This window comes from Poecilia reticulata, chromosome 18 (assembly GCF_904066995.2).
Source record: "Poecilia reticulata chromosome 18, P_reticulata-male-v2, whole genome shotgun sequence".
NCBI lineage: Eukaryota > Metazoa > Chordata > Actinopteri > Cyprinodontiformes > Poeciliidae > Poecilia > Poecilia reticulata.
Window position 1 is genome coordinate 226476 of NC_088847.1, and position 15714 is coordinate 242189.

Here is a 15714-nt window from a genome sequence, read left to right on the forward strand (position 1 = left end):
TTTATATTGGTAGCACAATAAAATAGGTTATATTTATAACCTATATATATATATATATATATATATATATATATATATATATATATATATATATATATATATATATATATGGTAACCACTGCAGTCACATGACCCTCAGTCAGTTTCACTGCATTTTTGCCGTTCTGTCTGGGTACTTAGCTTTTTGTCACTAAGTGTTCAGCTCTCTCCATCAGTTTGTGAAATTGAAATGGTTGTTTGGCCACAGTGAACTGACTAGTGAGTTGTTTTGCTGCACTTTAGCACAGTTTATAGCACAGTTTATAATATGTAGCAAAAATATGTTTTGCTACATATTTTACGGAGTCAGCATGATCCATACAGTTTACAGTAGGAAAGCATTGTATTTAATGACAGATTCCTTGATGTAATTTGTTACATCAGCAACAGTGTCAATTTAAAAAATAGGACTGCCAGGCCAAAGAACCATTTCACATGAAAATGAGCTCTTGCATTTTTAGTTTTATATTTGTGGTCTTTTCTTTCTAGATGCTGAAGGAATATTTCCCTTTTGTATATATTTGATGGGCAGTGTAGTATCGTAACTGATCCTATTTCAGTTATATAAAAGCTAATGTGTAAGAAGTACTTCAGCTAATATCATAATAATGTTCAGCTGTTAAATATCTGCTTTGCATTCCAATAGAATTCATAAACGGTGACTTCAGGAAATGCCTGTCAACAAAGCTCAGTGTAACTTTTGCACTTTGCTCCATAGTTTAGCCAGTTTGACACTAATTTGAACCAAAGAATTCTATAACAAATTACATCCCTGCTGTGAGATTTGCACATATTTACCACTGCAATGGAATTTATGCAGTTTACTCTCAAATATTTCAGCAATGAACCCATTCCACTAGTCAGTCACTCTGTCTGCACTGATCAAACTTTAGTCACCTGAGCCTCACTGAGGCTGAAGCACCAAACACTTGCAGGCACAACGTTATCTTCCATCAGACCATAATCTGAGTGATATACTTTATCTTCCCTCATCTCCTCTAGTCCCGTGATTGTTGAAATTCCCCACTTTGCCTCACTCCGAGGAAAGGAGCGGGAGTTGGTGATCCTCAGAAGTGAGACAGGAGAGAGCTGGAAGGAGCATCAATGTGAACACACACCAGAGGAACTCAATCGGATTCTGAACGGCATGGATGAGGGTCAGTGTCTGGGTGCTGGTGACCTGAAACAAGCAGGAACAAAAACACAACATAATCATACATATGGGGAGTTTGTGAAGGTACAATAATCTGGGTTATTTAACCTGTCGTAAGAAAAAGAAATGGGGGTTCATTTTCCAAAATCATAATTACACCATGCTATTCATAACTTATCAATGTCATAATTTCAAACAAAATATTGAATTAAGTTATTTAGTTTACAAACTAAATATTGGTTATCTAAAACTAAATATTTAGTTTAGCTAAATATTTAGATTACAAAGTAAATATTTAGCTCTGAACTAAATGTTTAAAGTAATTATTTAGCCTAAATTTAAATATTCAGTTAACATGCTAAATATTTATTTGAAGCTAAATGTTGATCTCTAAAGCTGGTGAAATCATTAGTGACCAACAACAGGGCAGTGAGAAGAAACAATGGAGACATGAGCTGCAGCGGGAGCCAATCAGGCACCAGCAGGAGTTTATGCAGAGCTTCAAGACCCAGTTTCCTTTTGGTTCTCCACTTCTGCGTATTGGCAAGTGACTTTGCATAGTAGCTAAATATTTTACTTTGTGCTAAATATTTTGGTTGAAACTAAGGAAGCTTTAAACTAAATATTTAGGTTGAGGTTAAATATACTAGTTTAAAACAAAATATACAAAATATTTAATTAAAAACTACATTTATAGTCAAGAATATTTAAACACATTTAGTTCCAAAATAAATACTAGTTTGAAACTAAACATTTAGCTTGCTGACTAAATATTTAATTCAGTATTTACTTTAAAATTGTGACATTTATGAATGAATGAATAATAGTAAATATATGACTTTGAAAAATAAACTCCCAATCTTTTCTGTTATAATCGGCTAAATAATCAACAAAACCCAAACTATTAACCTAACCACACCAAGTTTCTCTCAAATCCCCCCTTCTTCCCCCCCATTCCTCTCTTCTCTCCCCACCCCCTCCATATCCCCTAGTCTGAACCTTCACCAATCCTTAACTCTTAACCTAACCACACCCTCCTTCTTGCCTAACCCTAACCAACCCCCCATTTCCCCTCCCCCTTTTCCCCCTTCTTTTTCCTCCCCCCTTCCTCCCACATCCTTAAACCTTCACCAATTCTTAACCCTAACCCTAACCATACCCTTTTTCTGACCTAAACCTAAACCCCCCTAACCCCCCACAGCCCCCCACACCGCGTACACCATACACCAACCATAAAAGATAGTCCCTGTTGCTCAAGGTGGTTCCTGATCTCGAGTGAGAGTGCATACCCTTTGAGGTACCTAAATACGGGCAGGGAACCAATCGTGGTGGGCCCGCAGCCTCAGAGAGTGAACCCACAAAACCTGACATGTCTTGTTTCACCTCCTGCCTTTAGAACTGGACCCACCAGAGGAGCTGGAAAGGAAACGCCTTTGCAGAATTATTACGAAAGACTTCCCCCAGTATTTTGCAGTGGTGTCACGCATCAAGCAGGACAATAATTTGATTGGTCCCGAGGGAGGCATCCTAAGCAGTACTGTTGTGCCTCAAGTCCAGGCAGTTTTTCCAGAGGGGGCGCTCACCAAGAGGATTAGAGTTGGACTTCAGGTAACTCATTGAACCTGCAGTCACACTTTGATACCAAACCACCTGGTTTTGTTCATTTTTTATCATCTTCTTTTACAGGCGCAGCCAGTGAATGTAAGTGTGGTGAGAAAGATCCTTGGAAACAAGGCCTCCTTCAGTCCCATTGTCACCCTGGAGCCTCGCAGGAGAAAGTTCCATAAACCCATTACCATGACCATCCCTGTCCCCAAGAGCAACTCTGACCCAAATCTTAATGGTTTTGGAGGGGACACGCCCACATTACGACTGCTCTGTAGCATAACTGGTCAGAAAATGCTCATGCATACTTTTGCAAAACTAAGCAGTGCTAGTTAAGACCCTTTCTTACTCTAAGCAAATAATTTTGTGTCAATGTTCAGGAGGAACAACACCTGCACAGTGGGAGGATATAACAGGGACAACACCATTAACATTTATTAATGATTGTGTCTCCTTCACCACCAACGTTTCTGCAAGGTAAGAATGTTGAGTCTTGTCTGTGACAAATTATTTGTTCAATTCTGGGTGCTTGAGCTCCCACCATGTTGATTTCTGCTGCTTCTTACTTCAAGGTTCTGGCTGATAGACTGTCAACAAGTCCAGGAATCTGTCAACTTCTCCACTCAAGTGTATCGAGAGATCATCTGTGTTCCCTACATGGCCAAGTTTGTGATCTTTGCCAAGACCCATGACCCAATTGAGGCCCGGTTGCGCTGTTTTTGCATGACTGATGACAAGATTGATAAAACACTGGAACAGCAGGAGAACTTCACTGAGGTGGCTCGGAGCCGGGATGTAGAGGTGAGATGGAAGGTTGGACCTGGGATTTACCAAAGCCTCATACTGTGGGAAGCCATTGCAGACTACTGAGAAAATAAAGCCGACAAGATATCTTTAATTAGTTTTTGTTACATATTTGCTATGCTTTTTTAGAGCCTCGGCACCACCAGTAACAAATACATTTTTTTTCTTTTTACTTAAATTGACTTGTGAGAGGGTTTATAAGAAAGAAGGACTGGAATTAATCCATGGTCCATGGTGAACACCACAAGTCATCATTGGCACCTTCAAATAGGCAGTAGATAAGTCAAATACAATACAGAGCTGTATCCTGTCAAATTTCTATAATAATGGCTTTTTTGTCAAAAATGATTTTTGGATCTGCCAAAGGATAACAGGTGCAAAAAAACAACTTTTGGCACAAAAAAAAAAAAGAAAGGCCATTTATTTTAGGAAGGTGATGATTTGGTGGCTATTTACACTCTACTGACTAATTTGGCAGGTACTGGAAGGGAAACCTATATATGCAGACTGTTTTGGAAACCTGGTTCCACTCACCAAAAGTGGCCAACATCATCTGTTCAGCTTCTATGCCTTTAAGGAGAACAGGCTAGCACTCTTCATCAAAGTAAGAATGGTTCCTTACTACATTACACCAGAACATAAAGCTGCTGTTTTTATGTCATTTACATGGTCTTATACATATTAAAGCATAAGCCAGTTCTGTGATCTGCCTGCTTATGTAGATCAGAGACAACACCCAGGAGCCATGTGGTCGACTGTCATTCATGAAGGAACCTAGGAACTACAGGTCACTTCACCAAAATGCCATATGCAACCTCAACATCACGCTTCCATCTTATAGCAAAGTAAGAAATATCTATTCTCCATTTATGCATTCCTGTGTTAAAACTGGCATCCAATGAGCCAGTTTTAACACATGTTTAGCTTTTAATAATGTTGGACTTTGTGGCAATTTTTGCTGATAATATGGCAAAGGTTACATTATTATTTGATGTTCAACAGTGGTATGAAAACACAAATGACAATGATGACCTGAATAAATGTATAACAGAAAAATGCTATCCATATCAACCTGGTCCTTTGTAAAAACATAAACCTTTGGTTAGATAATCAATAAATTATAAATAATCAATTATCTGTAAATGACCAGATTTCACTTTCACTTACCACATCCTGCTCTGATTCATATCTGCCCTGTAGAATCAGCAGAACCTGCATGACGTCAGCTAAAACATGTGAAATGCCAACACATGGGAACCAATGACATCTATCAGCCCAAAAGGGAGTAAAAATGGGAATCATTATCCACATATACAAAATGCATGCAACAGAGTGGCACAGTGGGGGGCCAGCCAACCAAAGTTACTCCAAAATAACATTGGCTCATCTAGGAGGCCACAGAGAAGCATTGATAATGTCAACATGTCTTGTCACAACAAGAAAGTGAGGCTGGATAGACGGACTGAGGCTCCGGAGGAAGATAGCTGGGGGGCATTGGCTTGTTTTGGGGGGGGGCAAACAAACGAGCCTTTACTTTAATATAAATACATGAACAAACCTTTATGTAACCTTTCAAATAAAATTGTCATGTTTATTAATATAACATAAACAATAAGGATGTAAACAGTGACATGTATAGAATGTTGAGTAACTATGCTCAAATTTTCATAAACATTAGCTTATATGTTGCACAAATCTAATGTTTCCAATCTCTGAAGTTTATTTCTCTATATACAAAATCAATCTACTTAAGAGCAGCAATAATAATATTTCTCAAGTAAAAGAAAAAAAGTACAGTGCAGTAAAACTACTCATAAATACCAAGAAGTTACTCACGTTAATGTAACCAGTTCTACCTGCTTTTGAACTTAACAGCAAAATTAGTGGTCTATTTTTAACAAGCTAACATTATCTGCATTCAGAAGCATTAGTTCGGTTAGTGTGTGAAAAAAACTGTGCAAAGTTCTTTGCTTTTTCTGCCATGATTCTAACACACATCCATTTCTGCGCAGCAGCAGCAGGTCTCCATCGCTGCCGCTCAGCTGTAAAACCGGACCGAGCATCTTAGGGGTCATATTCCATTTAAAGGCGACTCAGAAAAACTTATGACATGTATTAAACAGATGTTACAGCTGAAAAATGTGTGGGGAATGTTCCCAGGTTCCCCGGGAAGTGTGGGAACCCCTGCTGTATCAAAATGAGATAGGAATAACAGAAAGTTGGCCCCTCTGAGGTAAAAATAAAAACAACAGCTTCCAGTCCAGGGGGGCACAGCAGACTCTTTCCTGACCTAAAACTAACACAGGATTTCAAAAGCAGACCATCAAACTGACAGTCAAACACGGTGGTGGTGGTGCGATTGCTTTGTTGCTTGAGGAAAAGAGAATGTCCAACAAACAACTTAAGACCTTTAGCTTAATCAAACTTGAATTATGCAGCAGAACAATGATCCAAACCAAACCAGCAGGTCCCCTTCTGAATGGCATCAATAAACAAAAGGAAAGTTTTGGATTGGCCTTTTTTCCCCTTAAAAAATGTAATCATAATTTAAAACCTGCTTTTTGTGTTTGATATAAAAACATTTAAGTGTAATTTTTAAAATATGCCAAAGCAGAAGAATATGTAAGGGGTAAATGGTTTGTATGACACTATTTGTCAATTTGAACATACCAAGTGGCAAACAATCATTGGCAGCATTATTATATGACTGTTGCACCAGGCAACGCCGTCTCCAGGTATGAAGACAGAGGGTTGTGAAAGTGATGGTGTGTTTGTAGTTCACTAGATCATGTCTAGCTCAGAGTCCAGACTTTGAACTAGACATGATCAGTGTTTTTATCCATGTCTGTCAGTTGAAGTTTGACAGATGTGATGGGCTGTTTGTTACTACATTGAGCATTTCCACCTGTTTTTACTGTTCCTGTGTTTATATCTGCACTCCCTTCTGCTTCCTGCTACTTTTTGCTCTCATAAGGACTCAGATTCAGACCAAGAGCATGAGGAACAGGTAAAAGCAGCCACTGCTTCCTCTTCCCTTTTCTTCCCAGCTGATCTTCCGTTCCAATAATTGGGGTTTTGCAATGTCCTACCTTGTTTGTGACATAGTTGATAAGATTAGAATTTCTTTAAGATACATTAATGAATGTGATGTACAGTATCTGTTGAGTGTAGTTTTTACTAAGTAGTTGTGTTGGTGCCTTTTACACAGCCATGGTCATCTAAGCAAACTAACTGTACGCCATTCTGTGTTCTCTTTCAGACCGGCAGAACCTTTGAAAAATGTAAGCTATTCCTTTCATTTATTCTATTCTTAATGAAAGTCTGGACACAAAAGACGCTTTAGACTTATTGATGTGTAATGTCTAATTTAATCTCATTATTCTAACAAAAGCAATGGTGTGAGGAATATGTCCAATGTACATAAAAATAGCTAAAAACATACATCAACACATCCAACCTGCTCTCGACTATTTCCTCATAATTCAAGCCTTTATGAACTCTTCATCAATTCTTCACTCCAATTCAAAGCCTTTCTCCACTCATCCCCATGTTGTTGTTCTGTTTCTCCTGGCTACTTCTCTTGCCTTTTCTCCTAGTTTCACCTTTACGATTGTCATTAGTTTAACAATTTAACCTTCAGGGTTCAAAATTGTTCATTTAAAGGACAATTTTGACCAGAAAGAAGATAAAAACGTATTTGTGATGGTACTTGTTCTTATGCAGGTCAAGCAAAATATTCCCTCTGCAGCATTTGTAAATTAGAAGAAGGGTCCACTTGCATCTTGTTTTGTATAATTGTTTTAATAAGTTCAATATAGATAGCTAAAACTCTCCCAAAAACAATTTATGCTTTTAATGTAGTGCTTGCTGTAGCTTCTGGTATTGTAGTAAATCAAGCAGCAGTTCTCCACCTTACCACCTCCCAAGCCTTGCCATCCAACACTAAAACATTTAAGTATTTAGTATAGTTAAAGCTCAAACCATGACTCGTGTTACACGTGAAGCATACTTAATGCACAGGAATTATAGTGCTGCATGCATGTGCACATATCGACAGATGGAGGGTTTTTCTAAACGAACCACAAGCAAAATTGTTTGTTCACTCCATTCACACCCTTCCATGCCCTCACCCTTAGCACTTTCCTTTGTTTTGCATGGAAATAACTTGCCTAACATTACTTTGTGTGTTTCTATGTGTGTGTATGAATGTTTATTTCTATAAAATTACTGAGAACTCATTTCTTCAGTTAGGTTTTTGTCTTTTTTTAAAGTCACTCATTAATGTATTTTCTCGTGATTCTTTTAAACATTGTTGCAGATTTTTAAATTCCTAAAGGATCAAGCATGTTTTAAGAATACATTAGTGCAGGTCATAGCTGTTTTTAAAGTGCTTTATAAATAAATGAACAATGACGTGGTAAATCGTCATCAGTAGCATTTCACTGGCTTTCTTCAGTAGTCAATTGTTTTCTTTTTTTAAAAGCCATTTTGTCCATCATCATATGACATATCTCCTACTTCTGAGCAATCTTGAGATCCTTCCGCGTCATTATGTCTTGTGTTGTCCATTGTTATGTTGTACATATTGACTTCTAGGCTCTTCCTTATACTTGGCATATTTTGTTTTGCTTAATGGTCTGGTCTTGTGAGTGTGGGTGTGAGAGCTTAAGCAAGTTATTTCCTGCTCATATCCTTTCTCATTGGTTTCTTATGTTTATTTTGTTTTTGTTGGAATTAGCTCATTCATAATTTCCTGAAACATGAGAAAGTATAAGCCTAATTCCTCTGATACCTACTGTAGAACCCATTGTGAATAAAATGTCCTATGATCCCTGCAGCCTGTTCCAAACTTATCCTGACCACCTTCTCCAATGTTTGTCTCCTTTCATTTGAATTTTTGCTTTTCTTTACTCCTTACTTGTTCTTCTTCCAAATGGAAGATGAAGAGACGGAGACTTCAATCCTGAAATCTGAGCTGATTCGAGAACCAGATCTTCTGTCCGACGTGTCAGAGATGAAACAGGATTTGATCAAAATGACTGCCATCTTGACCGCAGACTCGGCAGAGAAATCCCCTTCCTTAGGAAGGTGTGGTCCAGAGAAGGGGACAGAGGAAGTTTCTGGAGAACCTTTAGAAATAATGGAAAAGGATCTGGAGAAAGTCAAGGAGGACCTTGAGAAAGTCAGTGAGATACTGAGAAGTGGAACATATGAGGGTGAGGTGGGAGAGGAGGCAGCTAACCCAACTAGAATAGCTGAAGAGTGGGTACTCCTCTCAGACTCTGAAATAGAAGAGGCAAAAAAAAAGGCTGCCCTAGGAGTTCAGGAGCCAATCTTGCGTGACAGTAAGGCTAAGAGAGGGGCTCCTAGACCAAAAGCCATCAAGAGCAGTGGTGACCTTAAAGAATACCTCCTGGATGCACCAGTGAGTGCCAAAGTAAAGACTAAAAAAGAGACAGGTGTCCAAGAAAAATTCACTGATGTTGTACTACGGAAAAGTGCAAAACTGTCAGCTCAAGTCAAATCCCATGAAAGAAGCATAACTGGTGATGTTAAAAAACCAGTTAGAAGGAAGGGGAAAGATCAGGAGCAGGCAGAGGGCTCAACAGAAGCAGGAGCTCTTCTTAGCGTACCAACAGCTCCCACTTCTGCATCACCTGTGTCCCCAGTTATTGAAGAAACCCCTATAGGGTCAATAAAGGACAAAGTCAAAGCCTTACAACAAAAAGTTGAGGCTGAGCAAAAGAGCCAAAAAGCCACTGGAAGCAAACTCTCCCATTTGCCTGTTATAAGTAAATCATCACCAAAAGCCAAAGAATCATCTAAATCCAAACTTTCTAAATCCCCAAAAGCTGAATCAGAAAAGCTTGAGGAAACAATGTCAGTTAAAGAACTGATGCAAGCATTTCAGACAGGACAGGATCCCTCAAAGAGAAAGTCTGGGTTATTTGAGGTTAAAACAGCTACATCAAGATCAGAAAAAGCCACACCATATCATTCTGTGCAATCAAAATCTATGACAAAAGCAATGACCTCACATGCCTCACAAGGTCAAGAAGTATTGTTGGATCCCAAAAATGCCAGAAAACAGACCACTTTGCAGGAAAAATATAAAGAAATCAAATCTAGCACTCACTCAGAACCATCTGAAACACTAGACTTTGGAAATGGTGCCGTTGACAATAGCTCTGACAACTGTAAACATGAGGGTGTGGCTAAATCACTAAGTGGCAGTTCTGGAGATCACCTTAACTCAGAGGACAGTTACAAACATGAGGGACTGACCAGTTCAGGCACAAGCCCTGAGAGTCTGTCTGGACTACAGTCAACTACAACATTGTCATCAACTTCCACAAAAGTTAAAGACTTTACAGACAAGGACAAGTCTGGAGACTCTGGTGTAGGGACTTCTGGTGACCAGGTATCTACAGAATTGACACTCCATGTCTCTTCCAGCGAGGCTGCAGATGACCACACAACAAGTGAGTCAATGTCTGTTAGGAGGGCTGAATCTAAGCCAGCTAGACCTCAAAACCTTATTAAGAGAGTTTCAGAAACTGTAGAAACATTTCTCAGTGATGATGATAGCCCTGATGATGAGATAGCATTGCCATTAGTTGGTTCTCGAGTCTCTAGATCCCCATGTAAGTATGATGAAAGCTTTGACCTACCTTTAAAGCAAGAATCGGATGCCCTCAGTCCATTAGCTGATGACTCTTTGACAATAAGCCACAGAGACTCTTTAGAGGGTAGCCCTCTGATTGAAGAAAATTCTTCCCATAAATCCCCAGACTCTATTGAGCCCAGTCCAACCACAGAATCATCCCCTCGTGATTCCCTGGAGAGCAGTCCTGTACAGCAAAAAAGCCACCCATCGTTCCCATCAGTACGCAATGCTAATAAGTTGTCTAACCACACATCACCCTCTAAGACCAAAGACCTCCCCCAAGATGCTTTTCATGGTAGGCTGCTTGGAGACCCTGAACCTAGTGCTGATGATGACAGTTTTGAGCAGACATCTCAGATGACAAGTTCGGGTAAGAGTCTCCTCTCCCCTGATACACCTAGTTCTGAAGAGGTAAGTTATGAGGTAAACCCCAGACTCCTTGATAATGCATTCCTGTGCATTTCATTGAAACCGGCTGCTATCCCTGAAGACCCGGCAGAGGATGATGCAACATACAACTATGAAGCTAAGAAAAAAATCACTCCAGAGGAGGAAATGTTTAAGATGGCTACCAAAATAAAAACATTTAATCAAATGGAACAAGACCCAAAGAGCAACAGGAGGTTTAGCAAAGATCTGTTTTTCTCAGGAGATGACAAGACAGGGGATAACAGTTGTGAAACATTAAAGCCCAGCAGTGAAAAGCTTTCGCAAAGTGAATGTCGACTCAATAGACAAACAGAAGATTCAAAAGTAGCTCATTTTATTGGTCCAGATATTAAAGTACAACCTCCCTCTCCTTTTTCAGCAGGTGTGCATGATGGAACCCAGAGCAAAGAGGTCAAGAATACATCAGCCACTGTCACTTCAGAGGGATCTCATTCTGTCTCAGACCAGCATCATTCAAAATCCAATCTGAAAACTTCATGGGAAGAAGTCCCATCGTCCACTGAAGCTGTTAACCATGTTTGTAGCACAACATCAGCAACTTCAAGTATTGAAAACAGGACAGATGAACAAAAACAGGAGAGTTTGAAAAGGTCAAGTGATAATGTAGATAATAGAGGTCATATGTTAGATGCTAGCAAGGTACAGACAGGTATGCAAAAACCAAATTGCAATGTAACAGATGAGGTGAAAGAGGATAGATGGGGTCATGCCGGAGGACCAAAAGCTGGGCTTTGTCCTGAAGTTGCTACAAGTCAAACAAAATATGAGGTCATTATCTACAATGATGGTGAAGAAGAGAATGAGGCATCAAATATTCCTAGAACTGAATCAAAAGGAGTAACTGCAAGAGTGGAGACTGAGTCATGGTCTGCCATGCGAGAAGATGATGTCACTTTTGCAGCACGTGTAAAAGACGAAGAACAGAAGATCCTGAATCTAGTGATGGATCGTCAGTCTGTGCAAGCAACTCCAGACACCACACCTGGTAGAACACCAACAGAAGAGAGCACTCCTACCAGTGAACCCAACCCTTTTCTTTTCCAGGAAGGGAAGCTCTTTGAAATGACACGGAGTGGTGCGATTGATATGACTAAGAGAAGCTATGAGGAGGAGGGGGGTGGCTTTGCTTTTTTTCAGATAGGTGACCAGTTTTTAGAGGAGCCTACCGTAAATGAGCCCAGGCAAGAAAATAGATCGGCTGGAGAATCAGCAGTAGGTCTCAATTTAACACTGGAGCTTAAAATTGGGGAAGATGTAATATTAAAAGATATTACTGATTCACAGCTTCAGTCCCCATCTGAGGAAGATCAGTTAGGCTGTAAAGCTGATACGTCTAAGTCTAAAATCCCTAAAATGGGCATTTCAGCTTCTACCAAAACTTCAAAGAAAGATCTGGTATGCCCTGAACCTCTTGAGACTAAAACAGAAAACAACATAAGTGAAGGATCAATAGATTTAGAAACAACTGAACAACCAATAACAAATGTACAAACTGCAGAAACTACTGTAACTAGATCGGTTTACTCTGAGCAAGGCCAAGAGTCCTCTGATTCCTCCCCTGAAGAAACAAAGTCAGTGGTAGAAGCCCACAAAATAACAGGCAAGCAGCCACTTAAAGGTGCTTCCCAAAATGGTAAGAAGATACAAAGCACAGCCAAAGCACAAGCTAGGTCTGTTCCACAGAGTCGAGCAAAGCCTATAATTTCCTCACCCTCTCATGTATCACCCCCCCCAACAGCTGTTAAAAAAGAGACCTACTTTACTTTAGACTCTAAATCCAGGATACCTATCAAGGCTAGCTCTGCCAAACCTGATTCTCATGCCAAACGTGTGGAATCCGCTCAAGAGAAAAAGATTAAAGTTCCTGTAAAAAAGGGTACTAGGAGAAAATCTGAGACAGATGCAGGTCCTTCTGTGGATTTTAAAACTAAGACACAATCTTCTAAAGCCAAAAGCTTCTGTGAGGTGGAGTCTACCAGATCACCTATTAAAAAGGAGCAGGATTGTCCCGCGATCGTTGAGTCTGCAAGATCTAAAGGTTTTCAGTCCAGGTTGCCAGTCCGTGGCAAAACTACTCATTCATCTCATTCAACAACACCCACTAAACCAAAAAGCAAACTACAGAAACAGTCTATTGAGTTCTTTGAAGAGATCAGTGATGAAGCAGCAAAAGTTGTGGCAAGGTTGGCACAGGCTGAGACAGATAAAGATGAAGAAGCTGTGACTGGACTCTCAGATGACGAGAGCAGTCTTATTGATCCATCCATTATTGAAAGAGAACCCTTCCCAGATCTGCGGTTCCCACCTTCAGGAGACGTCTTTCCCATTAGACCACTGTGGGACGACCCTGTTGAGACACAGATGCAGCGAATTCCAGATGATAAAGTCCAAAGTCAAGGTATCCCCCAGTTACAGGGGCTATTCTCTATCTCTTCTACCTCATTAGTGCTCTAGCTGTAAAGGTGCTGCCTCTCTGTCTCTTGTAGTTTTGTCCCGTTGTAGCTGAAGATCCCTTGTTGCTGTGTTACTGGAGATCTATTGTCTATGTATTGCCATCTCTCTTTCCTTCTATGTATTTTGAAGATCTCAAGACTGATCTAAAGACTTTATAAAACCACTGAAAAATATTTGACTTGTTAGAAAATTGGAAACAAACATTAAGTTCATTTTTGGAAAAAAAAAAAAAAGGATTTCTATAAAGCACTTAGGAAGCCAAACTGGTAACTGGAATTAAAAAAAGAAAGCCAGCGAACCCTTTTTAGATCATGTTTGTTAATGTAATTTATCTTGTGACTTTGACCGTTCATGAATGTCTGGTGGTGTTTGCAGTAGATCCACAGGATGAAGCAGAAAGAAATGAGCAACGGTTGGCCATTATAGCTGATCACCTGGGCTTCAGTTGGACGGGTGAGTCACACTATATAGCACACGTCAAGCTAAAACTTTCAAAATGTGTATTCTTTCTTATTAAAAGAAAATCTGGATGTTTTGTTCTTGGAACCACAGATTGAATTTAACTTATCTTCTTCCCTGCCAACAGAGTTAGCACGAGAATTGGACTTCAGTGAGGAGAAAATCAACATGATAAGAACCGAAAACCCAAACTCTCTGCAAGACCAAAGCCATGCCCTTCTGAACCTTTGGACCGTGACAGAAGGAAACAGTGCCTCAGGTCAATATTTCCAACACTGAGCTGAAACCAGATGAACTGTATAAAAAGGCACTTTGTCATTGTTTTGTTTGCTAAAATTCTAGCCCTAACCCTAAAATTTACATATAGTTACTTAGTCTTTGGTAGAATTAACTTTTTAAGTGGTATGAATTGGGCCAAATGTTTTGGATGCCCTGTCATTTTTGCTCATAACTGAATAGCCGGAAATCTAGCCCATTCCTCCTGGCCTTTGAAATGCTGACTTCAAGCTTAAACTTCCCCAATATCTTAAAAGGTTTCTTAATGATACCATCTATTTCATGAAGTGCAATAATGTAATTCAACAGATACTGTAAATTTGGACTGCTCTTGAGGTTTCTTGAAATCGGACTGAAAGATGCACCAGACTTTAAGAGATCCACAGTATTCTTCCTGATATCTGGACTACTTTCCATATCACACAAGGGGTTAGTGTGTTGGAGGTGTTGCCTTAAATACATCCAACTGCATGCTTCCACTGATTCTGAATTAATCTCTCTCAAGCTTCAAAGAATATCCAGTTGTGTCTTTTTGTACAGTATATGTATATACTAGGCTGAAAGTTTATTTTGCCTAGCAGCATTGCACTGAGAAGCGTGGTGCATCTTCAGGCCTTTAAATTTGCACCATTTTGAACCTTAAGTATAATTTTAACAGTCAAAACTGAGGACCTGAAATTTCAGTCAAAATACAAAAGTGATGCAATGAAAAGTTTATGGAGAATGCAGGAGAACAGGAGCCCACCAAAATCACGGTGGCGGTTGGCGGTCCTGGATTGCACCCCCGACATTTTGTTCATGATTTTTCTACAGACTTGTTGACACTTCATAGCAACAGCATGAGCAGAGGGAACTTTGGCCTTAAACTGAACACCAGTGGATGGAATCCCTGGACAATGTATAGGGGTGAAAGACTAGTGGTGCTAGTCTCGTAGCGTGTTCCACCCACGCTAAGTTGTGCAACCACCTGGAACAGGTGCATGACATGAGCCTGATTACACTGCAGCACAGCAGCATGCAGGTGGATCAGATGAGTTTGATTGCAAAAAGCAGTTATTAAATTTTTAAAGGAAACAATATTGTGTATGAGAATTTAGGCTAGGTTAAAAAAGGAAAATACTCTGGCCCACACTCAAGCACAGTAGATGGCGATAATGCATCTTGTTGGACGTCACCCGCCATTAAAACCAAGAAGAAGATTAGCTTAATTGTAGGGAAGGAGAGCTGAGGAGGAAAACAGAGAAGGCAGACGGGCCAGAATCATAACAGTAATGTTTGAAACCATCTTATTAGCCGTAGTTTTCTTCAAGCTTTTGTAAACAATTGTACGTTCAAACACATCTACATACACTGTACATAGTGTATACACTTTTTTGACTTCTATTTTAATTCCAATAATTATCTCTCACTGTTTTGGCATGTGGCAAGTACAAATTATTTTGCTAATTGTAACTGATCTGAAACAGAAAAATCAGTTTCTGATTGAATGTCAAACTGAGGAAAATAGTTCTGTGTAGTTTTACACAGTAGGTGTAAATATCTTGTTTCAACTGAATAGGAAAGATCCAAATTTCTTCTTTTTATTTTTGAATTGTCTTTTTTTGGTGTTTCAGCAGAATCAACACTTATAAAGAGGTTGACAAAGATCAACCGGATGGACATTGTTCATCTTATTGAAACCAAGATAAACAAATCTGCTGAAGAGGAGACATCTTCACATACCTACGCAGAGATTGAACAAACTCTCATGCTGGACCACAGCGAAGGTGTGAAAAGTTGCCATAATTTTTTTCTTTATTTCATACAG

General features: G+C 39.5%; 1 protein-coding gene across 25 annotated transcripts in view; it reads left to right on the forward strand.

Annotated features, from left to right (window-relative positions):
- Positions 1-15714, forward strand: part of ank2b (ankyrin 2b, neuronal) — a 215531-nt gene that overhangs the window by 176053 nt on the left and 23764 nt on the right. For 12 of the 25 annotated variants that reach the window (XM_081599462.1, XM_081599464.1, XM_017310416.2 and 9 more), the window contains 13 exons: positions 1042-1196; positions 2589-2800; positions 2879-3083; positions 3178-3274; positions 3370-3598; positions 4080-4205; positions 4324-4446; positions 6576-6608; positions 6861-6882; positions 8542-13116; positions 13548-13625; positions 13759-13890; positions 15521-15673. In XM_081599462.1, coding sequence (XP_081455588.1) covers positions 1042-1196; positions 2589-2800; positions 2879-3083; positions 3178-3274; positions 3370-3598; positions 4080-4205; positions 4324-4446; positions 6576-6608; positions 6861-6882; positions 8542-13116; positions 13548-13625; positions 13759-13890; positions 15521-15673 — 6140 coding nt within the window. Of the gene's footprint in view, positions 1-1041; positions 1197-2588; positions 2801-2878; positions 3084-3177; positions 3275-3369; positions 3599-4079; positions 4206-4323; positions 4447-6575; positions 6609-6860; positions 6883-8541; positions 13462-13547; positions 13626-13758; positions 13891-15520; positions 15674-15714 lie in introns of those variants that run through there. The other 13 variants (XM_081599459.1, XM_081599476.1, XM_081599475.1 and 10 more) reach the window with 9 other exon arrangements.